The sequence below is a fragment of the Salvelinus sp. IW2-2015 genome, unplaced genomic scaffold, assembly GCF_002910315.2.
Source record: "Salvelinus sp. IW2-2015 unplaced genomic scaffold, ASM291031v2 Un_scaffold1517, whole genome shotgun sequence".
NCBI classification, from domain to species: domain Eukaryota; kingdom Metazoa; phylum Chordata; class Actinopteri; order Salmoniformes; family Salmonidae; genus Salvelinus; species Salvelinus sp. IW2-2015.
In genome coordinates this window covers 157,230-184,493 of record NW_019942958.1, presented here as the reverse complement: position 1 = coordinate 184,493, position 27,264 = coordinate 157,230, and the positions used below count along the sequence as shown (strand labels likewise).

Below are 27,264 nucleotides of genomic sequence, written 5' to 3'. Positions count from 1 at the left end.
AGCCTGCGGTGCCGCTTTGTGGACAACAACTCCCATTGTTGGGCGGAGAGACAAGTCTCTTGTTGGTATATCCATTATCTTCGTTTGAAAAACACCGTGTCGGATTGGTATGCGTTGAATACTGCATCAATCTCCCATCACTAGTTGGTTTAGCATTTTGGTAGGGACATAGAAAGTAGCTATCGTACCGGGGGTCGTGTTAGCATCGGAATTAACGGAGCCATGGCGAAAAGTCTGTCCCTTGTTACTGTCATTTTGTGTGGGTCTCTGATCCCCTTCGTGACAGGTGAGTTTGGCAATCTACAACGAACAAACATTTTTGTTGAACTTTATATCAGTCTGATATTTGTTAGTTTTTTTCTTCTCCAGAGCTAGCCTAGCTAAGTGAAATGACATCATCTGCCGTTTGCATTGCTCAATGTCTGAGGTGTGGCGAGTCTGTCTAACTAACATGCTAACGTCTGTTGCTAACTACATACATTATGACTAGTTATGGCATGACTTTGCCTTTGTATTAAAGCGGGTTTCAGACGTCCAGTGGGATATCGCCGAGTACCCCGACAAGTGCAGCACTTGTCTCTAGTCAAAGCGGTTAGTGCCTTCACACACGACTCAAAGGCGCTGGTCAGTCTGAGGTCTGCTTTGGCCGTGCTGTATTTACGGTGATATGGCCTCTGCAGAAGTCAGGACATTCATACTTCCTGTGCTGCCCTGGGCATGGCAGAGTTGTTGCCTTGGAAGTGACTTTGTTTTCATACAGGACCTCCAGCGTTCACCTCCCGTCAACCAATCATGTGAATGCTCAGTCCTCCGCAGTGTTAAAGAGGTGGAGAGGCGCAAAGCGTTGCGGTATAATTCACAGAGCCTGCGTGCGTACGGAGGCTCCGCGTTTTGCGTCACATCATCCATCTGGTGCCTCCGACCACATTTTCAGATTGTTTTTATTTATTTATTTCACCTTTATTTAACCAGGTAGGCCAGTTGAGAACAAGTTCTAATTTACAACTGAGACCTGGCCAAGATAAAGCAAAGCAGTGCAACACATACAACAACACATAGTTACACATGGAGTAAACAAACGTACAGTCAATAATACAGTAGAAAAGTCTATATACAGAGTGCAAATGGAGTAAGGAGGTAAGGCAATAAATAGGCCATAGTTGCGAAGTAATTACAATTTAGCAATTTACACTGGAGTGATATATGTGCAGATGAGGATGTGCAAGTAGAAATACAGGTTTGCAGAAAAACACATTTTGTGATGAGGTAGGTAGTGTTGGAGGCTATTTTGTAAATGACATCGTCAAAGTCAAGGATTGGTAGGATAGTCAGATTTACGAGGGTATGTTTGGCAGCATGAGTGGAGGAGGCTTTGTTGCGAAATAGGAAGCCGATTCTAGATTTCATTTTGGATTGGAGATGCTTAATATGATGCTTAACATGTTTCATTATTTATTTGAGACTAAATTGATTTTATTGATGTATTATATTAAGTTAAAATAAGTGTTCATTCAGTATTGCTGTAATTGTCATTATTACAAATATATATATATATATATTTGTAAACACTTATTTTAACTTAATATAATACATCAATAAAATCTATTTAGTCTCAAATAAATAATGAAACATGTTCAATTTGGTTTAAATAATGCAAAAACAAAGTGTTGGAGAAGAACGTAAAAGTGCAATATGTGCCATGTAAGAAAGCTAACGTTTAAGTTCCTTGCTCAGAACATGAGAACATATGAAAGCTGGTGGTTCCTTTTAACATGAGTCTTCAATATTCCCAGTTAAGAAGTTTTAGATTGTAGTTATTATGGGACTATTTCTCTCTATACCATTTGTATTTCGTAGACCTTTGTCTATTGGATGTTCTAATAGGTACTTTAGTATTGCCAGCCTAATCTCAGGAGTTGATAGGCTTGAAGTCATAAACCGCGCAATGCTTGAAGAATTGCGAAGAGCTGCTAGCAAATGCAGTAAAGTGCTGTTTGAATGAATGCGTACGAGCCTGCTGCTGCCTACCACTGCTCAGTCAGACTGCTCTATCAAATCATAGACTTAATTATAATAACACACAGAAATACGAACCTTAGGTCATTAATATGGTCAAATCCGGAAACTAACATTTGGAGAACAAAACGTTTATTCTTTCAGTGAAATACGGAACCGTTCCGTATTTTATCTAACGGGTGGCATCCATAAGTCTAAATATTGCTGTTACGTTGCACAACCTTCAATGTTATGGCATAATTACGTAACATTCTAGCAAATTAGTTTGCAACGAGCCAGGCGGCCCAAACTGTTGCATATACCCTGACTCTGTTGCACAGAACGCAAGAAAAGTGACACAATTTCCCTAGTTTAATATTGCCTGCTAACATGAATTTATTTTAACAAAATATGCAGGTTTAAAAAAATATATACTTCTGTGTATTGATTTTAAGAAAGGCATATATGTTTATGGTTAGGTACATTCGTGCAACGATTGTGCTTTTTTTCCGCAAATGCGCTTTTGTTAAATCATCCCCCGTTTGGCGAAGTTGGCCGTCTTTGTTAGGAAGAAAAAGTCTTCCAGGTGGCCCAAGCTGCTGCATATACCCTGACTCTGTTGCACAGAACGCAAGAGAAGTGACACAATTTCCCTAGTTAAAAGAAATTCATGTTAGCAGGCAATATTAACTAAATATGCAGGTTTAAAAATGTATACTTGTGTATTGATTTTAAGAAAGGCGTTGATGTTTATGGTTAGGTACACATTGGTGCAACGGCAGTGCTTTTTTCGCGAAGGCGCTTGTTAAATCACCCGTTTGGCGTAGGCTGTGTAGGCTGTGATTCAATGATAAATTAGCAGGCACCGCATCGATTATATGCAACGCAGGACATGCTAGATAAACTAGTAATATCATCAACCATGTGTAGTTGACTAGTGATTATGTTAAGATTCATTGTTTTTTCATAGTTTTTTATAAGATAAGTTTAATGCTAGCTAGCACCTTACCTTGGCTCCTTGCTGCACTCGCATAACAGGTAGTCAGCCTGCCACGCAGTCTCCTCATGGAGTGCAATGTAATCGGCCATGATCGGTGTCCAAAAATGCCGACTACCGATTGTTATGAAAACTTGAAATCGGCCCTAATTAATCGGCCATTCCGATTAATCGGTCAACCTCTAGTTTACAGTCTAGCCAGACACCTAGAATATGTGGACAACTATAAATAGCTAAGTCCGAACCGTCCAGAGTAGTGATCAAAGAGTCACCCGCAGCAAGAGCGACATCATTGATGTATACAGAGAAAAGAGTAGGCCTGAGAATTGAACCCTGTGGCACCCCCATAGAGACTGCCAGAGGTCCGGACGACAGGCACTCCGATTTGACACACTGAACTCTATCTGAGAAGTAGTTGGTTAACCAGGCGAGGCAGTCATTTGAGAAACCAAGGCTGTTGAGTCTGTCAATCACCGTATAGTCAAAAGCCTTGGCCAGGTCGATGAAGACGGCTGCATGGTACAATCTTTTATCGATGGCGGTTATGATATCGTTTAGGACCTTGAGCGTGGCTGAGTTGCACCCGTGACCAGCTCGGAAACCAGATTGCACAGCGGAGAGGGTACGGTGGGATTCGAAATGGTCAGTGATCTGTTTATTAACTTTGCTTTCGAAGACTTTAGAAAGGCAGGGCAGGATGGATATAGGTCTATAACAGTTTGGGTCTAGGGTGTCACCCCCTTTGAAGAGGGGGATGACCGCGGCAGCTTTCCAATCTTTAGGGATCTCGGACGATACGAGAGGTTGAACAGACTGGTAATAGGGGTTGCAACAATGGCGACGGATAGTTTTAGAAAGAGAGGGTCCAGATTGTCTAGCCCAGCTGATTTGTACGGGTCCAGGTTTTGCAGCTCTTTCAGAACATCTGCAATCTGGATTTGGGTGAAGGAGAAGCTGGGGAGGCTCGGGCAAGTTGCTGCGGTGGGGCGGAACTGTTGGCCGGGGCTGGGGTAGCCAGGAGGAAAGCATGGCCAGCCGTAGAGAAATGCTTATTGAAATTTTCGATTATCATGGATTTATCAGTGGTGACCGTGTTAGCTAGCCTCAGTGCAGTAGGCAGCTGGGAGGAGGTGCTCTTGTTCTCCATGGACTTTATAGTGTCCGGAAACTTTTTGGAGTTAGAGCTACAGGATGCAAATTTCTGTTGGAAAAAGCTGGCCTTTGCTTTCCTGACTGACTGTGTGTATTGGTTCTTGACTTCCCTGAACAGTTGCATATCGTGGGGACTATTCGATGCTAATGCAGAACGCCACAGGATGTTTTTGTGCTGGTCAAGGGCAGTCAGGTCTGGAGTGAACCAAGGGCTGTATCTGTTCTTAGTTCTACATTTTTTGAATGGGGCATGCTTATTTAAGATGGTGAGGAAATTACTTTTAAAGAACGACCAGGCATCCTCGACTGATGGGGTGAGGTCAATATCCTTCCAGGATTTTGTTTTTTTTAAACAATTCTGCGAGCAGGCCTTTCTAATCGACGTGGCCCGGGTCGATTAGAAAGGCCTGCTCGCAGAATTGTTTTCGGGAGCGTTTGACAGTGATGAGGGGAGGTCGTTTGACCACAGACCCATAGCGAATGCAGGCAATGAGGCAGTGATCGCCGAGATCCTGGTTGAAAACAGCAGCGGTGTATTTGGAGGGCAGGTTGGTCAGGATAATATCTATGAGGGTGCCCATGTTTATGGATTTAGGGTTGTACCTGGTGGGTTCCTTGATGATCAATTCACATATGGTGTCCAGGGCACAGCTGGGAGCTGAGGGGGGTCTATAACAGGCAGCAACAGTGAGAGTCTTATTTATGGAGAGATTCATTTTTTAAATTAGAATCTCAAACTGTTTGGGCACAGACCTGGAAAGTATGACAGAACTTTGCAAGCTATCTCTGCAGTATATAGCAACTCCTCCCCCTTTGGCAGTTCTATCTTGACGGAAAATGTTGTAGTTGGGTATGGAAATCTCTGAATTTTTGGTGGCCTTCCTATGCCAGGATTCAGACACGGCAAGGACATCAGGGTTGGCGGAGTGTGCTAAAGCAGTGAGTAAAACAAACTTAGGGAGGAGGCTTCTGATGTTAACATGCATGAAACCAAGGCTTTTACGGTTACAGAAGTAAACAAATGAGAGTGCCTGGGGACACGCAGGGCCTGGGTTAACCTCCACATCACCCGAGGAACAGAGGAGGAGTAGGACGAGGGTACGGCTAAAGGCTATCAAAACTGGTCGTCTAGTGCGTTGGGGACAGAGAATAAAAGCAGCAGATTTCTGGGCGTGGTAGAATAGATTCAGGTGTGCAGACAGGGGTATGGTGGGGTGTGGGTACAGTGGAGGTAAGCCCAGGCACTGAGTGATGATAAGAGAGGTTGCATCTCTGGACACGCTGGTTATACTGGGTGAGGTCACCGCATGTGTGGGAGGTGGGACAAAGGAGGAATCTAAGGCATGTACAGTGGGACTAGGGGCTCCACTGTAAACTAAAACAATGATAACTATCCTAAACAACAGTATACAAGGCATTGACATTTGAGAGAGACATAAAGCGAGGCATAAAGCAATCACAGGTGAAGCTTGGGAGAGCTAGCTAAGACAACAACGGGTAAGACAACAACTGCTAATCAGCTAAGACAACAACAACAGGTAAAATGGCGATGAATGGGCAGAGAGGGTCGGTTAACTACACACAGGGCCTGATTGACAGAGTCGAAAGCCTTGATCAAGATCAAGCATAAGTTGGCTCTCAGAAGGGGACAGCCCAGTCTATGCGATGGCCTGCCGGTGACCATAGCAACAAAATTAACAACGCGTAACGACATAAGCATGGATAAAAATGTATTAACATGCAACAGAAATTATTAATAAAAAAATGGATTAGAGTACAATTTTTCTGTTAAGCGTGACTGCTAGTGTTAGCCAGCTAGCTAGCTACGTAGAGTGGTCATGTTAGCTGGTCCTGTTGGAGGTATGTCTTGAGGTATCACCACACAGGTAACGTTTTCTACTGTGATTGTCAACAAAGACGCCGCTGCTTGCTTCCATGGGCATAGCACATTGGCCGAGCATCGGTGACCGCTCTGCCTGGATATAATTTAGTCCCCAACCCCCCCCCCCCCCCCCCCCTCCCGCCTAGGCTTCATTGACCTCTGATCATGCTGTGCCCTCTGTGTCAGGCAGTGCAGAAGCGGGAGGGGTTCACCGACACAGCTGATATAACTAGAGTGGTTCCCAAACTTGTTATAGTCCTGTACCCCTTCAAACATTCAACCTCCAGCTGTACCCCCTCTAGCACCAGGGTCAGTGCACTCTCAAATGTTGTTTTTTGCCATCATTGTAAGCCTGCCACACACACACTATACGATACATTTATTAAACATAAGAATGAGTGAGTTTGTCACAACCTGGCTCGTGGGAAGTGATAAAGAGCTCTTATAGGACCAGGGCACAAATAATAATATAATCAATAAATTCGCTCTTTAACCATCTTACATACAAAGCCGTATTTGTTTCTTAAATTGTGAATAACTCACCACAGGTTAATGAGAAGGGTGTGCTTGAAAGGATGCACATAACTCTGCAATGATGGGTTGTATTGGAGAGAGTCTCAGTCTTAAATCATTATCCACACTCAGTCTGTGCCTGTATTTAGTTTTCATGCTAGTGAAGGCTGAGAATCCACTCTCACATAGGTACGTGGTTGCAAAGGGCATCAGTGTCTTAACAGCGTGATTTGCCAAGGCAAGAGACTCTGAGTGCAGCCCAATCCAGAAATCTGTCAGTGGCTTCTGATTTTAAATTCATTTTTGTTATGAGAATTATGTTCTCCTGTTCATTAACCAATTCAATTTAATTACTCAGTCTGCACTATCAGGATTTGTATGATACTGATAGAAATGAAACAGACAGAGGCCCAGTCTACAATAGTTAAATGTTTATTCACGGAACGTTCTGACGTGCACAGTACACAGACTTTCAATTATAGTGACACACATACTTCCACACCAACCATCAAGTATCCGCCCGCCAATAGAGATTAGGGGTGAGAATAGCGTCTTCCTGCCCTCCCCTAAGATAGGGAGAGACCTGGGACTGGGAAGTTCTCAGTGTCCCAGCCAAGGTCGGCCCTGAATCTGGCTCAGACAGACAGTCTGTTATCAAGATACTAGACACATTGTCCCCAAAACGTTGATTCTGACTAAGAACTATACTCCAGGATATATTATTATTCCCCTGACTAAAACCACACACAGTATTATAATAATCGAATGATTCTAATCAATTTCATACAATCACATGGTTTCAGACTTATGGTTTCAGGAGTGTAATATTCTAATCATTTATTAAAACACAATTAAAAATATATTTCCTTATCAATTTTTCACAGAACCGCATGTTGCAATTTCGATGAGGCTCTCTTGTGCAGTTATCGGTAAGTGGAGGAGGCAGGGCATGAAAGAGATAACGAATCCAGTTGTTTGTGTCGTCCGTTTCGAACAAGTACCTGCGTAATTGCGCACCCAGCTCACTCAGGTGCTTCGCTATAAAGTGTTTAATGGTCGCTGCCCATATCGTTGCGTAGTGCAGAAAATACACTAGTTCAGGGGACTTGCTTTAACAAAGTTAACCATTTTCACTGTAGTGGCCACAACGTCTTTCAAGCTGTCAGGCATTCCCTTGGCAGCAAGAGCCTCTCGGTGGATGCTGCAGTGTGCCACGTAACCACTCCACTATGTCTCCCTGTCAGGGCTTTTGCTCCATCAGTACAGATACCAACACATCTGGACTACCAAAGTCCATTTGATGTCACAAAGCTGTCCAGTACATTTACATTTACATTTAAGTCATTTAGCAGACGCTCTTATCCAGTACTTTAAAAAATATCCTCTCCTGGTTTCCAGTAGTTTGCAGAAGAGGATGTCTTCCTTAATTGACCCCCCCATAAACGTAAAGGACAAATACCAGGAGCTGTGCCAGGCCCGCCACGTGTGTTGACTCATCCAGCTGTAACTCATATAATTCACTGGCTTGTATGTGAAGCAGTAATTGTTTCAAAACATGTCTGTAAGTCATTGTCTGTATAGTTTTTTGGGGCCTTTTCCCCAAGCATTGTCCCAGCCATATCTGCGGCAGCAGGAAGAATTAAGTCCTCCACAATAGTAAGGGGTTTGCCTGTCCTAGCTACTAAATCAGACCAGAGTATCTTGGTTCTTATGGTCTGGAAGTCTTTAGGTGCCTTTTGGCAAACTCCAAGTGGGCTGTCATCTGCCTTTTACTGAGGAGTGGTTTCTGTCTGGCCACTCTACCATAAAGGCCTGATTGGTAGTGTGCTGCAGAGATGGTTGTCCTTCTGGAAGGTTCTCCCATCTCCACAGAGGAACTCTGGGGCTCTATCAGTAACCATTGGGTTCTTGACCACCTCCCTGACCAAGGCCCGTCTCCCCCCGATAGCTCAGTTTGACCGGGCGGCCAGCTCTAGGAAGTGTCTAGGACGTTCAATGCTTCAGAATTGTTTCGGGGTCCCTTCTCCAGATCTGTGCCTCGACACAATCCTGTCTCGGAGCTTTACGGACAATTCCTTTGACCTCATGGCTTGGTTTTTGCTCTGACATGCACTGTCAACTGTGGGACCTTATATAGACAGGTGTGTGCCTTTCCAAATCATGTCCAATCAATTGAATTTACCACAGGTGGACTCCAATCAAGTTGTAGAAACATCTCAAGGATGATCAATGGAAACAGGAAGCACACGAGCTCAATTTCGAGTCTCATAGCAAAGGGTCTGAATACTTATATAAATAAGGAATTTTTTTATTTATGCATTTGCAAAAATGTCAACCTGTTTTTGATTTGTCATTATGGGGTTGTGTGTGGATGAGGAGATGTTTTTATTTATTCCATTTTAGAGTAAGGCTGTAACGTAACAACATTTTTAAAAAGTCGAGGGGTCTGAATACTTTCCGAATGCACTAATGTAGCTAAGTAAATGGAAGAATGCTTATTGCAATGTGGGTGGCTCGTTTTAAAAATAGTATTTTGGTTGTGCATAGTGTAGTCTATGACACAAGGTGTTGCCAGGTAACAGCATCCTCCTCGAAGAAGTAGGAGGTGCTGCGTTGTTGACCCCATCCTGGCAACATCCTGCAGAGCAGCAAACCTCTCCTCTGGCGCACGGTGGACAACTGCAGGTCCCCTCCTGGTAACATCCAAACCTCTCCTCTGGCGTCACGGAGGACAAATTGCAGTCCCCTCTAGTAATCATCCAAACCTCTCGCTCTGGCGCACGGAGGACAACTGCAGGTCCCCTCCTGGTAACATCCAAACCTCTCCTCTGGCGCACGGAGGACAACTGCAGGTCCCCTCCTGATCCTCCTTTCCATCCTCATGAAGTTCTGCAGGACACACGCCTGAATTCCCCCACGAGGCAGTCCCAAATGGCAACACTCGCAGCAATGCACCCAACCGTGCAAATACATTTGGAGTTTTTGTTTTTGATTTACAATAATACATGCATCAAGTTAGGTGATATTTAATTCCCCTAGCTAGCTGTAAAGTTGCCTTTTTTTTAACATTTTCAAAATGTATTTACGAACTTGAATAGGTTCTCCCAGTGTACGATTAGAGACAGGGCAACAACTTTTTTCACCAGAGCGGTTTAGAGCACATTACTATTTACCTGTGAATCAATTCACGAATAGGCATTCCCCAGGGCAGCTGTCTAGGCCCCTTACTTTTTACAATCTTTACTAACGACATGCCTCTGGCTGTGTATCTATGTATGCGGATGACTCAGCACTATACACGTCAGCGACTAAAATGACTGCAACACTTAACAAAGAGCTGCAGTTTGTTTCAGAATGGGTGGCAAGGAATAAGTTAGTCCTAAATATTTCGAAAACGAAAAACATTGTATTTGGGACAAAACACCCACTGAACACCCACTGAACCCGAACCCAGGTGCAGTAATCTATGAGCTGCTCTGACAGCTGGTGCTTAAAGCTAGTGAGGGAGATAAGTGTTTCCAGTTTCAGAGATTTTTGTAGTTCGTTCCAGTCATTGGCAGCAGAGAACTGGAAGGAGAGGCCTTGACAACACTATCAACAAGGCAGGTCCTACAGGCCCTAGTTCTGTCGCACCTGGACTATTTCTCAGTCGTGTGGTCAGGTGCTACAAAGAGGGACTTAGGAAAGTTGCAATTGTCTCAGAACAGGGCAGCACGGCTGGCCCTTGGATGTACACAGAGAGCAAACATTTAATAATATGCATGTCAATCTCTCCTGGCTCAAAGTGGTGGAGAGATTGACTTCATCACTACTTTTATTTATGAGAGGTATTAACATGTTGAATGTACCGAGCGGTCTGTCTAAACTACTGGCACACAGCTCAGACACCCATACATACCCCACAAGACATGCCACCAGAGGTCTCTTCACAGTCCCCAAGTCCAGAACAGACTATAGGAGGCACACAGTACTACATAGAGCCATGACTACATGGAACTCTATTCCACATCAAGTAACTGATGCAAGCAGTAAAATTTGATTTAAAAAACATTAAAAAAACACCTTTATGGAACAGCGGAGACTGTGAAGCAACACAAACATAGACACAGGCACATGCATACACACACACACGATAACATACACACATACACATGTATTTAGTACTGTAGATATGTGGTAGGGGCCAGAGGGAACACAGTGTGTTGTGAAATCTGTGAATGCATTGTAATGTTTTAAAAATTTTATATTAATTTTGCTTCCCCAGGAAGACTAGCTGCTGCACACTATATTCCTCTGTAAACTGGTCATCTATGTACAGTTGAAGTTGGAAGTTTACATACACCTTCGCCAAATACATTTTAACTCAGTTTTTCACAATTCCTGACATTTAATCCTAGTAAAAATTCCCTGTTTTAGGTCAGTTAGGATCACCACTTTATTTTAAGAATGTCAAACAATTTGAGCTTCTTCTTTTAAAATCCACCTTTCCAGAAACAAGTCTCTCACCGTTGCTGCTTGCTATAGACCACCCTCTGCCCCCAGCTGTGCCCTGGACACCATATGTGAACTGATTGCCCCCCATCTATCTTCAGAGTTCGTACTGTTAGGTGACCTAAACTGGCACATGCTTAACACTCCAGCCATCCTACAATCTAAGCTAGATGCCCTCAATCTCACACAAATTATCAATGAACCTACTAGGTACAACCCCAAATCCGTAAACACGGGCACCCTCATAGATATCATCATAACCAACCTGCCCTCCAAATATACCTCTGCTGTCTTCAACCAGGATCTCAGCGATCACTGCCTCATTTCCTGCGTCCGTAATGGGTCTGCGGTCAAACGACCACCCCTCATAACTGTCAAATGCTCCCTAAAACACTTCAGCGAGCAGGTCTTTCTAATCGACCTGGCCCGGGTATCCTGGAAGGATATTGACCTCATCCCAACAGTAGAGGATGCCTGGTTATTCTTTAAAAATGCCTTATTCACCATCTTAAATAAGCATGCCCCTTTCAAAAAATGTAGAACCAGGAACAGATATAGCCTTTGGTTCACTCCAGACCTGACTGCCCTTGACCAGCACAAAACATCCTGTGGCGTATTGCATTTGCATCGAACAGCCCCCGCGATATGCAACTTTTCAGGGTAGTTAGGAACCAATATACACACTAGCTAAGGCTAGCTTTTTCAAACAGAAATTTGCATCCTGTAGCACTAATTCCAAAAAGGTTTGGTACACCTTAAAGTCCATGGTGAATAAGAGCACCTCCTCCCCACGATAAATCTACGATAATCGAGAATTTCAATAAGCATTTTTCTACGGCTGGCCATTCTTTCCACCTGGCCACCCCAACCCCGGTCAACAGCCCTGCACCCCCCACAGCAGCTCGCCCAAGCCTCCCCCATTTCTCCTTCACCCAAATCCAGATAGCTGATGTTCTGAAAGAGCTGCAAAATGTGGACCCCTACAAATCAGCCGGGCTAGACAATCTGGACCCTTTTTTTCTACAATTATCTGCCACAATTGTTACAACCCCTATTACTAGCCTGTTCAACCTCTCTTTCTTATCGTCTGAGATCACCAAAGATTGGAATGCTGCCACGGTCATCCCCCTCTTTAAAGGGGGAGACACTCTAGACCCAAACTGCTACAGACCTATATCTATCCTACCCTGCCTTTCTACGGTCTTCGAAAGCCAAGTTAACAAACAGATCACCAACCATTTCGAATCCCACCCTACCTTCTCCGCTATGCAATCTGGTTTCTGAGCTGGTCATGGGTGCTCCTCAGCCACGCTCAAGGTCCTAAACTATATCATAACCGCCATCGATGAGACATCATTGTGCAGCCGTATTCATCGACCTGGCCAAGGCTTTCGACTCTGTCAATCACCACATTCTTATCGGCAGACTCGACAGCCTTGGTTTCTCAAATGACTGCCTCGCCTGGTTCACCAACTACTTCTCTGATAAAGTTCAGTGTGTCAAATCGGAGGACCTGATGTCCAGGCCTCTGGCAGTCTCTACGGGGGTGCCACAGGGTCAATTCTCAGGCCGACTCTTTTCTCTGTATACATCAATGATGTGGCTCTTGCTGCTGGTGATTCTCTGATCCACCTCTACGCAGATGACACCATTCTGTATACTTCTGGCCCTTCTTTGGACACTGTGTTAACTAACCTCCAGACGAGCTTCAATGCCATACAACTCTCCTTCCGTGGCCTCCAACTGCTCTTAGATGCAAGTAAAACTAAATGCATGCTCTTCAACCGATCGCTGCCCACACCTGCTCGCCGTCCAGCATCAATACTCTGGACGGTTCTGACTTAGAATATGTGGACAACTACAAATACCTAGGTGTCTGGTTAGATTGTAAACTCTCCTTCCAGACTCACAGTAAGCATCTCCAATCCAAATTTAAATCTAGAATTGGCTTCCTATTTCGCAACAAAGCATCCTTCACTCATGCTGCCAAACATACCCTCGTAAAACTGACTATCCTACCGATCCCTGACTTCGGCGATCGTTGGCTGGCCATCGCTTCATATCCGTCGCCAAACCCACTGTCTCCAGGCCATCTATGAGTCTTTGCTAGGTAAAGTCCCCCCTTATCTCAGCTCACTGGTCACCATAGCAGCACCCACCCGTAGCACGCGCTCCAGCAGGTATATCTCACTGGTCACCCCCAAAGCAAATTCCCCAATCGGCCGCCTTTCCTTCCAGTTCTCTGCTGCCAATGACTGGAACAAACTGCAAAAATCACTGAAGTTGGAGACTCTTAGTGAGAGATCTCTCTCACTAACTTTAAGCTGCAGCTGTCAGTACAGTTCACTGCACCTGTAAACAGCCCATCCAACTACCTCATCCCCCATACTGTTATTTATTTGATTTATTTTGCTCCTTTGCACCCCAGTATCTCTACTTGCACACTCATCTTCTGTCACTATGGCCTATTTATTGCCTTAACTCCCCTTTTCTTACCTAATTTTCACACACTGTATATAGACTTTTAAAAAATTGTATTATTGACTGTATGTTTGTTTACTCCATGTGTAACTCTGTTGTTGTTTGTGTCGCTCTGCTTTATCTTGGCCAGGTCGCAGTTGTAAATGAGAACTTGTTCTCAACTAGCCTACCTGGTTAAATAATGTTGATTTTTTTTTTTTTATATAATAATAATAGTAGAGAAAATGATTTATTTCAGCTTTTATTTCTTTCATCACATTCCCAGTGGGTCAGAAGTTTACATACACGAGTATTTGGTATCATTGCCTTTACATTGTTTAACTTGGGTCAAACGTTTCGGGTAGCCTTCCACAAGCTTCCCACAATAAGTTGGGTGAATTTTGGCCCATTCCTCCTGACAGAGCTTGTGTAACTGAGTCAGGTTTTGTAGGCCTCCTTGCTCGCACACGCTTTTTCAGTCCTGCCCACAATCTTTCTATAGGATTCAGGTCACTCCAATATCTTGACTTTGTTGTCCTTAAGTCATTTTTCCACAACTTTGGGAGTATGCTTGGGATCATTGTCCATTTGGAAGACCCATTAGCGACCAAGCTTAAACTTCCTGACTGATATCTTGAGATGTTGCTTCAATGTATCCACATCATTTTCCTCCCTCATGACGCCATCTATTTTGTGAATTGCACCAGTCCCTCTTGCAGCAAAGCACCCCCACAACATGATTCTGCCACCCCCGTGCTTCACGGTTGGGATGGTGTTCTTCGGCTTGCAAGCATCCCCCTTTTTCCTCCAACCATTACGATGGTCATTGCGGCCAAACAGTTCTATTTTTGTTTCATCAGACCAGAGGACATTTCTCCAAAAAGTACGATCTTTGTCCCCATGTGCAGTTGCAAACCGTAGTCTGGCTTTTTTATGGCGGTATTGGAGCAGTGGCTTCTTCCTTGCTGAGCGGCCTTTCAGGTTATGTCGATATAGGACTCATTTTACTGTGGATATAGATACTTTTGTACCTGTTTCCTCCAGCATCTTCACAAGGTCCTTTGCTGTTGTTCTGGGATTGATTGGCACTTTTTGCACCAAAGTACGTTCATCTCTAGGAGACAGAACGCGTCTCCTTCCTGAGCGGTATGACGGCTGCATGGTCCCATGGTGTTTATACTTGCYTACTATTGTTTGTACAGATGAATGTGGTACCTTCAGGCGTTTGGAAATTGCTCCCAAGGATGAAGCAAACTTTTGGAGGTCTACAATTTTTTTTCTGAGATCTTGGCTAAAATCTTTTGATTTTCCCATGATGTCAAGCAAAGAGGCACTGAGTTTGAAGGTAGGCCTTGAAATACATCCACAAGTACACCTTCAATTGACGTCAATTAGCCTATCAGAAGCTTCTAAAGCCATGGCATCATTTTCTGGAATTTTCCAAGCTGTTTAAAGGCACAGTCAACTTAGTGTATGGAAACTTCTGACCCACTGGAATTAACCGACTTGCCAAAACTAGTTTGTTAACAATAAATTTGTGGAGTGGTTGAAAAACAAGTTTTAATGACTCCAACCTATGTGTATGTAAACTTCCAACTTCAGCTGTATACACGTCGCAAGACCCACTGGTTGATGCTTATTTATAAAACCCTCTTAGGCCTCACTCCCCCCTATCTGAGATATCTACTGCAGCCCTCATCCTCCCCATACAACACCCGTTCTGCCAGTCACATTCTGTTAAAGGTCCCCAAAGCACACACATCCCTGGGTCGCTCCTCTTTTCAGTTCGCTGCAACAAACACTCAAACTGGACAGTTTTATCTCCATCTCTTCATTCAAAGACTCAATCATGGACACTTACTGACAGTTGTGGCTGCTTCGCGTGATGTATTGTTGTCTCTACCTTCTTGTGCTGTTGTCTGTGCCCAATGTTTGTACCATGTTTTGTGCTGCTACCATGTAGTGCTGCTTCCATGTTGTGTTGTTGACATGTGTTGCTGCCATGCTATGTTGTCATAGGTCTCTCTTTATGTAGTGTTATGGTGTCTCTCTTGTCGTGATGTTTGTTTTGTCCTATTTTATTTTTTATCCCAGCCACTCAACACTGAGTTGTGGTAGTCTTGTTGGGGTTATTTGTGCATATTTGATTACATGCAAATGTCTAGTTCAGCAGTTTACACATTATGACTTCAGCCTCATTAAAAACCTTACTTAACAAAATATAGCTAGCTTTCCTCGCTTTTTGCTTAGCTACCTAGCCAACATTAGGTATCATCTGACTGGTGTTATGTTAGCTAGCTAATCAAAAGAAAAACACATTTATTGGCTAGCTACCATTCTTTGCCTGTTCGTTAGCTAGCTAGCTTTCAGTTGACTACTGGTGTTAGCTAACTACAGAGGCTAGCTGCTGCACTTAGGACAAGCAACCTAACATTAGCTAGCTAGCTAATAAAAAAATATATGTTTGCATTTGATTAATCTCAGCTTGAATACCACCTTACAGCCAGCTGTCTACTGTAGCCTAGGTTTGTTCACATTCTTATGACTGGCAGCCTGGTGCAGGCAGCTGTTTTGTTGTTGAGCAACAGACCTGGTGTTTAGAAAGCTGTGCTTCGGCTATAAAATATGTTGGCATTGTCAGAAATGCTACAAAAAGTTAGCACATCTTTGGTTCTTAATGGACTGAAGTTTAGCACGTGAGAGAGATGTTTAAATTATACATTTTACCAAAACTGTTACCCCTACAAACGTATTCAGTCCGAAAGGTGGCAGGTGTAACTTTAAGGACGCTGTGGTCTCATTCCTATCCGACTTCTAGATATTGAGCTAGATCGAGGCAAGAATTATTATTATTATTCTTCCTAAAGCTAACCACCCTGTTAAAAATCCGGTATGTTGTTCTCTATAACGCCCGGGTGGCTCATGACGAGAGGTGGGGAGTGTACTGTGTACCTCCAAATTAAGTTGATTTTGTGAAATTTCATCGATTTGTGTCATGTTGGCTTAGATATGATGGTAGGGAGATTTGAATTGAACATTGAGCTTCAACCAATCCTTACTATAGTGACACCGACCGGCACGACTATAATATAGTTGGTTCACAGTTGATATTTTAACCTGCGTTTCATGATCGCGTCTGGTGTGTATGGGCACAATCAACATGCGCGCGTGCCCGATGTAGTCAGCACGAACACCCGATATAATAAAATAATCAATTGATAGAACCTCAATGTAGATAATGAATCGCGCAAGAATTACACATTTATAATTCCCTAAACCTGCCCCACCTGCCCGCCCCGTTATAGGGGACTGTGGGTTATGAGTCATCCTGCGCTTCACAATTTTTAAATGTTTTATTTAACCTTTTTTATTTATGTAGGCAAGAAAAAATTCTTATTTACAATGACGGCCTACTGGGGAACAGTAGGGCAGAACGACAGATTTTTACCTTACCAGCTCGGGGATTCAATCCAGCAACCTTTCGGTTACTGGCCCAACGCTCTAACCACTAGGCTACCTGCCACCCCTAGCTACATAATGTAACTCCTAGGGTATGTTGGAAATTTGTTTTACTTGATTACATGTTTTACCTTTAAAAAAATATATATATTTATTTTATTTTGAAGACATTTTGTTGAGGTGATTCATGTAGTAGTTTCCAGGCTATTTCTGCAACTGTGCGCAGGTTACTTAGTAAATATAACGGCATATTGTCGAAGACTGGTCCACTTCTCACAAATACATAAGATTTGTATTGTAAACTAAAACAATTCAACAGTAATATCACCTTAACATAATGTGATTAATTATTGGCGGCCATATTGGATTATGTACCAAAAAATTATAATAGGGGTGCCATGCCCCAATTTTTTGCGGCACCCTTTCTAATATCAATTAAAGCATCCCAAAACTGACGCTTTATTCCGCTCCGTAACGGTTTCAGCACTTTTTGATGCTAAGGGCCCTGGACTATATGTTCTGTCACTGTCAAACACGATTGAATGTAGAATTTGCTGAAGTATGATCTAGCTAGCTAGTTAACTATCATTCTTTTATTGCAATATCCACTGCCTGTCACCTGTTATTGGGTGACGAACAATAACTTGACTTGTGTAGTTAAGCTGGTTGGAATCCATGCTATGTTAGCTTGTCACTAACTAGCTAAAAATAGGGGGAAAAAATTCTGCTTCCATGTCATATTTATATATACAGTCATTGCTTTCACCTCATTCCTGGGTTGTGTAATGTTAAATGATGAAAAATGCGTATTGTGAGGGCATTTGGTCAAGAGTTACTCGTTTTATAACCGTCTTTGCGCCCGATTTTGTGTGAAGGCCAGCTATTCTTCTGCCCGCCACGTCATGAACGTCACAGTGCCCTCTGGTGGCTGTATGAGCATCAACCTCCATTTTATTTTAGGCTTCAGATAATTTCCAACTTTCTAAAAGTCAACTAATATCGAACTCGTAGATCCATCATCATCAGCCTGGGCTCCATATCGAACTCGTAGAGCCATCATCATCAGCCTGGGCTCCATATCGAACTCGTAGAGCCATCATCATCAGCCCTGGGCTCCATATCGAACTCGTAGATCCATCATCATCAGCCTGGGCTCCATATCGAACTCGTAGAGCCATCATCATCAGCCTGGGCTCCAGTCTGTTTGTGCCACTTTGCTACTCTTAGGAGTGGCATGATGGTACAAACGTATCTGGCATCAGGCTACCTTCACCCACACCAATAACTCTGTTGTTCTATACCTGTCAACGTTGTTGTTGCTGTGTGTCTTTCGAACACAATTCCCAACCTATAATGTATTTTCTACCCGGCTGTGTCCAACTCCCAACCTATAATGTATTTTCTACCCAGCTGTGTCCAACTCCCAACCTATAATGTATTTTCTACCCAGCTGTGTCTAATTCCAACCTATAATGTATTTTCTACCCAGCTGTGTCCAACTCCAACCTATAATGTATTTTCTACCCAGCTGTGTCCAACTCCAACCTATAATATACTTTCTACCCAGCTGTGTCCAACTCCAACCTATAATGTATTTTCTACCCAGCTGTGTCCAACTCCCAACCTATAATGTATATTCTACCCAGCTGTGTCCAACTCCAACCTATAATGTATTTTTATTTTCTACCCAGCTGGAGAGGACTGTGAAGCCTACCTAAATGCCTTCAGCCATTACCAGACCAAACGGGACTGCAGTACATACCAGTGGTGCTGTGGAACGTGTGACAATAGATACTGCTGCAGTACCCTGTCCCTCAAGCTGAGTGAGTCTGAACAGGACCACTGCATATTCAGGTAGGAGGACAAAAATGGCCCAAATCAAATGGCACCCATGCCCCATAGGGCTCTGGTTAAAAGTAGTGCACTATATAGGGAATTGGGTACCATTTGGGACTGACTCGAGATATAACCACTGACCAGGTAGTTCAGTGTACTGGGATTATGTACTAACCTTGTCTGAGACCTGAAGAACATAGGCAGTCTCTGTATTGTACTACAGCTGAAACCCCCGAGCCACCAACACATTAGCCTGGTTTGACATTCTGTTATGGTGTCAACCTCAACAACACCCCCGCCGTCCTTTCCTCTTTCCGACCAAGCTGAGGTCAGATCAGTAATGAATCGCCCCTTTCAGTAGATGTGGGCTCTGTCACAACCTCAGTCGAAAAAGAAATGCACAAAGACTAGACCACCCTCATCAACCCCACAGATGAGTTAGGACCCTGGGACTGAACACCTCCCTCCGCAACTGGATCCGGGACTTCCTGACGGGCCGACCCAAGGTGGTGAGGGTAGGCAACAACACCTCTGCCACGCTGACCCTTAACACGGGGGGCCCCACAGGTGTGTGTGCTTAGTCCCTTGCTGTACTTCCTGTTCACTCACGACTTCATCCACGGGGCTGCAGTGGTGAGGGTCTCGAGCTTCAAGTGCCTCGGTGTCCAAATCGCTAAGTAATTAAAATGGTCCACATACGCACACAGTCGTGAGGAGGTTGAAGAAAAGGTTTGGGCCCTCAAATCCTCAAAGTTCTACAGCTGCACCATTTGAGAGGATCTTGACTGGCTACATCACCGCCTGGTATGGCAACAGCACCGTCCTCGATCGCATGGACGCTACAGAGGGTGGTATGGACTCTATGGCTTGTGTGGCTGGAGTCTTAACTATTTTCCCGGCCCTTAATTTCGCGCTGCCTGATAGAGATCCTGGATGGCAGGGAGCTCGGCTCCAGTGGTGTACTGGGCTGAGGACTGTTCTCTCTGCTTCCACACGGCAAGCGGTACCAGAGCATCAAGTCTGACACCAGCAGGCTCCTGAACAGCTTCTATCCCCAAGCCGTAAGACTGTTTAATAGATAACAAAATGGCTACCTGTACTGTCTGAGTTGACCGTTGTATTTTATTTTTGCACTGTCTCTATGCACACTCACAGAACACTACACACTGACTCTCTCTCTCACACACACACACACACACACACACACACACACACACACACACACACACACACACACCATCATACACACACACACACCATCATACACACACACACACACCATCATATACTCTGCTGCTACTCATTTGATCATATATCCTGCTGTTATTTACATTTCTGGTGTGTTTTTTGTTCTACATTGTATGTTATCTTTAGTGCCACGTTGATATTGATTACTGCATTGTTGTGTTTAGAGGCAATAAAGGCATTTCACTGGACATTAAAACTTCCAACCATGTTGCAGAAATCTGCTCTAAAGCAGTGTCCACACCTATCGAATGTAGCGATCATAATATAATGGACCGTCCGGCCGTATCTATGGACCGTCCGGCCGTATCTAGGAGATCCAAAGACGAGACCTAAAATAGTGAGCGATCATACGAGAGGTTTTTGCAAAATTATTCCTATGTTGAAGACGTGAAAAATATTTGTTGGTCTGATGAGCGTAATGTGGAACGTCCTAACGCTGCACTTGAAGTTGCTTCTTCTGATTTAGTGGACAGGTAAGAGCCTGGACAGGTAAGAGCCTGGACAGGTAAGAGCCTGGACAGGTAAGAGCCTGGACAGGTAAGAGCCTGGACAGGTAAGAGCCTATCCAGAAACTGACTGTTACAACTGCCAAATCCCCATGTATAGAGGATGAATTGAAAAAAATGTTTGCTAAGAGGGATGAGGAAAAAGGGAATAGCAAATAAGTCATTGACAACACAGCAGACTGGCAAACATTACAGTACATTGAGAAATCACGTAACTAAACAAAAAGGAGAAACTATGGAATGATAGAAGAAAGAATGGAGCTTTTTGATAGTAAAAAGTACTTTAAATGAAAAGCTAACTCAACTCCATCCTTCACTGAGGCAGATGGCTCATTCAGAACAAAACTCTTTGATATTTGCCAACTACCTTTTTTAACTTTTTTGTTGTTGACAAGATTAGCAAACTTAAGCATGCCATGCAAACAACAAACGCTGAGCCTTCATAGTTATGCATGTTCCTAGGCCGTCATTGTACATTTTAATTTGTTCTTAACTGAGTTGCCTAGTTTAAATAAAGTGAAAATAAATTAAGAAATGCATAACGGACCAAATTATGAAAGAAGAACACTGTAGATATGAATTCCGCAAAGTTAGTGTGGAATAGCAACCATTTGTTCAACTATCTATAAATAAGGACAAACCACCTGGAACCGACTACCTGGATGGTAAATTACTGAGGTTGGCAGCAGAATACATTGACTCCTGTTTGCCACATCTTCAATCTAAGCCTAGAAGATAGTGTGTCCTCAGGCCTGGAGGGAGTCAAAGGTCATTGCGCTGAAAAGCACATTTTTAATGGTTCAATCAGCCTGGAGGTTAGCAAACTTCTGTTTTTAAAATCGTGTTCGACCAAGTACGTCATTTTACAGAAAACAAATTTAAAAACAGACTTTCAGCATGCTCATAGGGAAGGGCAATCGACATTCTCAGCACTGACACAAATGACTGATGATTGGCTGAATGAAAGTGATAAGACTGTGGGAGCTGTTTTGTTAGACTTCAGTGCAGCCTTGGACAGTTGCCTATCCAATTGGACCATTTTAGTTTGTTTGTTTTTACTAATGACCTTCCGCTGACCTTGAATGAAACCTGTGTGTCCATGAACGCTGATAACTCAACAGTGTACACGTTGGCTGTAACAGTTCAGTACAATAAAACAACTGACACCCTTAATATAGAGCTCTGGTCAGATTCAGAATGGGGTAACTAGAAATAGGCTGGTGCTAAATATGTCAAACTAAAAGCATCATTTTTGTGGACAAATCACTTGCTCAACACAACCTCATCTGGATCTATTATTGAATAATGTGGCTTTTGAGCATGTTGAAGAGGCTAACTGCTGGGTGTCACCCTACATAGCAAGCTAAAATTAATGACTTTTTTTTCCCTTCTCCTCAATCTACACACCCCATAATGACAAAGCAAAAACTTTTTTTTTTTTGAAATGTTTGCAAATTTATAAAAATTAATCATCTGAAATATCACATTTACATAAGTATTCAGACCCTTTACTCAGTACTTTGTTGAAGTACCTTTGGCAGAGATTACAGCCTCGAGTCTTCTTGGGTATGACGCTACAAGCTTGGCACACCTGTATTTGGGTAGTTTCTCCATTCTTCACTGCAGATCCTCTCAAACTCTGTCAGATTGGATGGATTTATTAATGAAATCAGTAACCGTCTCAGTGTACACGTCAATATTATTCTCAGAAGGTACCCGGAACATATCCCAGTCTGCATGATCAAAACTATCTTGAAGCGTGGATTCCGATTGGTCAGACCAGCGTTGAATAGTCTTTAGAATGGGTGCTTCCTGTTTTGAGTTTCTGCCTATAGGAAGGGAGGAGCAAAATGGGGTCGTGGTCAGATTTGCCGAAAGGATGGCGGTGGAGGGCCTTGTAGGCACTTCGGACGTTGGAGTAGCAGTGTCTGAGTGTTTTAGCAGCGCAAGTGCTACAGTCAATATGCTGATAGAATTTAGTTATCCTTTTCCTCAAATTCTTAAAATCCGCAGCTACAATAAATGCAGCCTCAGGATATGTGGTTTCCAGTTTGCATGAAGTCCAGTGAAGTTCCTTGAGGGCCGTCGTGGTATTGGCTTGAGGGGGGATATACACGGCTGTGACAACCAAAGGGAGTTCTCTTGGGAGACAATGCGGTCGGCATTAGGTTGTGAGGAATTCTAGGTCAGGTGAACAAAAGGACTTGAGTTCCTGTATGTTGTTACAATTGTGAAACATACACCCTCGCCTTTCTTCCTGATGAGATGAGAGATGTTTATCCCTGTCGGTGCGATGTACTGAGAATCCGGGTGGCTGTACCGACTCCGACAGAGTATCCCGATTGAGCCATGTTTCCTTGAAACAGAGTTGTTACAATCCCTGATGTCTCTTTGGAAAGCAACCCTTTGCCCTGATCTCTTGAACTTTGTTATCTAGAGACTGGACATTAGTGAGAAATATACTCGGAAGCGGTGGGTGGTGCGCGTGCCTCTGACTAGAAGACCGCTCCGACTCCCTTTTCTCCGGCGACGTTGTTTTGGGTCTCTGGAATCAGTTCAAATGCCCTGGGTGGTGCGGACAACGGATCCGCTTCGGGAAGGTCGTATTCCTGGTCGTAGTGCTGGTAAGTTGATGCCGCTCTGATATTACATACAGCCGGGTAGAACTATTGGATAACACATACGATTTTCTGGGCTAACAATGTAAGAAATAATTAATTTAAAAAAACAAATACTATAAAGTTTCCTAAGGGCTAGAAGCGAGGCATCCCTCTGTCGGCGCCATTTTCCACCTCCCTTACCAAGGCCCTTCTTCCCCGATTGCTCAGTTTGGCCGGGCGGCCAGCTCTGGGAAGAGTCTTGGTGGTACCGAACTTCTTCCATTTCAGAATGATGGAGGCCACTGTGTTCTTGGGGACCTTCAATGCTGCAGACATTTTTTGGGACCTTTCCCCAGATCTGTGTCTCGGAGCTCTACGGATAATTCCTTCGACCTCATGGCTTGGTTGTTGCTCTGACATGCACTGTCAACTGTGGGACCTTATATAGACAGGTGTGTGCCTTTCCAAATCATGTCCAACCAAGTTGAGAAACATCTCAAGGATGATCAATGGAAACAGGATGCACTTGAGCTCAATTTTGAGTCTCATAGTAAAAGGTCTGAATACTTATCTAAATTAATAAGTTAATTTCCAAAAACCTGTTGTTGCTTTGTCATTATGGGTTATTGTGTGTAGATTGAGGATTATTTTTTATTTAATCCATTTTAGAATAAGGCTGGTAATGTAACAAAATGTGGAAAGGGGGAAGGGGTCTGAATACTTTCCAAATACACTATGTTCACTGACTGATGGTATGTCTCTCTCTCTATTCCAGTGGCAATATGAGCACTTTGACCATCTCGTCATTCGTAGTGACAGCTGTCATCTTCATGATCAGTTTAATCTGTTGCTGTGTGTGTCCCTGCTGCTGCTTGTACAAAATGTGCCGGAAGCCCAGACGTAAGTCTCCTTGCACCATCACAACATGAAACTAACATGTTAGTAACTCCAAGATTGATTTAAATGTAAAAAGATATGCTTTAATTGTTTTTCTCAAGTGTGTGCACTCCTCTCACGCCTCCTGTAGTAGTCTGGGGTCAGTTCAGACTGTAGTATCTCTGTAGTCTGGGGTCAGTTCAGACTGTAGTATCTCTGTAGTCTGGGGGTCAGTTCAGACTGTAGTATCTCTGTAGTCTGGGGGTCAGTTCAGACTGTAGTATCTCTGTAGTCTGGGGTCAGTTCAGACTGTAGTATCTCTCTGTAGTCTGGGGGTCAGTTCAGACTGTAGTATTCTCTGTAGTCTGGGGTCAGTTCAGACTGTAGTATTCTCTGTAGTCTGGGGTCAGTTCAGACTGTAGTATTCTCTGTATCTGAGGTCAGTTCAGACTGTAGTATCCTCTGTAGTCTGGGGGTCAGTTCAGACTGTAGTATCTCTCTGTAGTCTGGGGGTCAGTTTCAGACTGTAGTATCTCTCTGTAGTCTGGGGGTCAGTTCAGACTGTAGTATTCTCTGTAGTCTGGGGGTCAGTTCAGACTGTAGTATTCTCTGTAGTCTGGGGGTCAGTTCAGACTGTAGTATTCTCTGTAGTCTGGGGGTCAGTTCAGACTGTAGTACTCTCTGTAGTCTGGGGGTCAGTTCAGACTGTAGTATCCTGTAGTCTGGGGGTCAGTTCAGCTGTAGTCTCTCTGTAGTCTGGGGTCAGTTCAGACTGTAGTATTCTCTGTAGTCTGGGGGTCAGTTCAGACTGTAGTATCTCTCTGTAGTCTGGGGGTCAGTTCAGACTGTAGTATCTCTCTGTAGTCTGGGGGTCAGTTCAGACTGTAGTATCTCTCTGTAGTCTGGGGGTCAGTTCAGACTGTAGTATTCTCTGTAGTCTGGGGGTCAGTTCAGACTGTTAGTATTCTCTGTAGTCTGGGGGTCAGTTCAGACTGTAGTATTCTCTGTAGTCTGGGGGTCAGTTCTGACTGTAGTATCTCTGACCCTGTGTTATAAGTACTTTGTGACCCTATATAAGCACATCTGCTGATGTAAAAAGGGCTTTGTGATTAGATGTGATGATACAGGAAGTGGTTTGACCACTCCCACTTTGATCCCGGCCAGCAGGATGTGCGTCCCGAATGGCAACCTATTCCGTTTGTAGGGCACTACCCTGATCAAAACTAGGGCACTACCCTGATCAAAAACTAGGGCACTACCCTGATCAAAACTAGGACACTACCCTGATCAAAAACTAGGGCACTACCCTGGTCAAAAACTAGGGCACTATATAGGGAATAGGGACATTTGGGACGCACAGGCCCAGCTAAGCTCTCCCTGGAGTGGGCTGGGACGTGATGGTTGTTTTCAAACAACACCCAATTGTGTAAGCCACTTCCTCCTTGCAGTGGAACAGAAATCCACTGTTAGTAACCGAACCTTTAGTGGAACTAAACATCTCTTCCTCTTTTTTGAGTTCTGGGAAAGATACAACTCAAAGTGACGTCTTTTTTTTTTCCATTCCAAACTCTGTATTTATACACTTCCTGAACATTTCTGATTCATCCAATGATTCAACAAGACATCACCAGAATGTATTCATTTAACCTTTTTATTTTGAAATGAAACACAAAGATGGCCGTAGGTATATTTGGAAACTGGCAGCATTGCGTAAGAGTGGAATGTTACCAGGTTGTTTGGCAACATTTTTTAAATAAATGAACCTCCTCTAGAAATGTGTGTGAGCTTGTGGCATTATGGGACAGATATCTTCCTGAAAACCTGATACTGTTCTGACGGGTTTCTCACCGCTCGTTCTGATCGTCAGGCTGTGTTGCTGCTGCCTACATATTGCCCCCTGTACACACACACACACACACACACACCCTCTCTCTACTGCTAGCTCCTGTCTTTGAGTATGACATGTATCTGTCAGACAACTCCTCTGCTTCCCATCTACACTCTATGGTTAACACTGAGGTATTCCATACACACTGGGTCTCTTCTCTTCCCACCTACACTCGTCTTGACTAGTGAACCATAAACAAAGGAGACGTGAAGGTCTGTGTAGTGGCTTCAAACTAATGTCTCTAATAGCCTGCTTGGCTGAAACGTATTCCTAAATGTTTAGTTGTATTTTTTTTCCCCTTTGCTCTCAACTACCCTGAGAGAGACCCATGTGTACCTTTTACAGGGTACTTTCTATTTACCCCTGGTGTATCTCTCCTCCCCAGCGGTGATCGCCACGACCGCCCACACAACGGTGGTGAACACCCACTACCCCCAGCAGCCCGTCCAGCCCTACCAGGGGGCCCCCCAGTACCCTGCCTACCAGACCGTGCCGGTCCAGCCTGGGTATGGGGTTCAGCCTCAACCCGGCTATGGAGGTGGCCAGCCCATGCCCACAGCACCAGGCTACCAGGGACAGCCTTTCCAGCCAGGACCACCCCCTCCTTACCAAGAGACTGGTAAGTGTCAGGAGAGTCTGTTGTGAGGATCGTGTTTAGTGGGGCACACCGAAGCAGAACGGTTTACAACAGAAAATGGCATGTTATGATCATGATAGTATTAGATGTATTACTTAGTTGTGTGGTAATGTATTACTTAGTTGTGTGGTAATGTATTACTTAGTTGTGTGGTAATGTATTACTTAGTTGTGTGGTATTAGTTGTAGTTGAAAACAAACAGAGGAGGTGGGAAGTCAAGCTTATTTGTAAGTGAAAAGAGGAGGAACCGTTTGGTGTGTTCTCCGTGTCTCTGGTGTGGTGTGTTTAATGTCCTCTCTCTCTCTCTCTCTACCAGGTCCAGCCTATCCTCCTGCTATCCCAGTGTCTTATAGTCAGGCTGGGTTCAGTCCAGGACAGCTGTCTTACCCCCTCCAGGCTCCAGCCCAGCCTCAGCCAGCCTATCCCTGTGCACCTCCCGCCCAGCCCGACTTCCTCTCTGCCCAGCCTGCCTACAACCCTGCCTTCATGGAGCCTCAGACTCCCAAGACTGGCAACTGAAGAAGCTCCTCCCATTCTCCATCCACCCGCTCTCGTGAGACAGACAGACAGACAGACAGACAGACAGACAGACAGACAGACGACAGACAGACAGACAGAGCAGACAGATGGGATAGAAACTGACTGACTGACTGGTGGGAATGACTGACAGACTGACTGACTGCGACTGATGGGATAGAACTGATGACTGACTGGTGGATAAGAA

General features: G+C 44.0%; 1 protein-coding gene across 1 annotated transcript; it reads left to right on the top strand.

The window, feature by feature from the left end:
- On the top strand, positions 1–27,135 carry LOC112071093 (protein shisa-4). Its single transcript, XM_024138566.2, has 5 exons — positions 1–286; positions 18,641–18,803; positions 23,915–24,039; positions 26,289–26,522; positions 26,857–27,135. The coding sequence occupies exons 1-5, from the start codon at positions 223–225 to the stop codon at positions 27,057–27,059; spliced, it is 789 nt and encodes a 262-aa protein (XP_023994334.1). The 5' UTR covers positions 1–222; the 3' UTR covers positions 27,060–27,135.
- Positions 27,136–27,264: the final 129 nt, after the last annotated feature.

Excerpts from the sequence above, each read along its gene's own strand:
- LOC112071093 (XM_024138566.2), top strand. The coding sequence starts at position 223 with ATGGCGAAAAGTCTGTCCCTTGTTACTGTCATTTTGTGTGGGTCTCTG. Across the intron at positions 287-18,640 it reads TCTGATCCCCTTCGTGACAG|CTGGAGAGGACTGTGAAGCC; the intron begins GTGAGTTTGGCA and ends TTTTCTACCCAG. Across the intron at positions 26,523-26,856 it reads CCCTCCTTACCAAGAGACTG|GTCCAGCCTATCCTCCTGCT; the intron begins GTAAGTGTCAGG and ends TCTCTCTACCAG.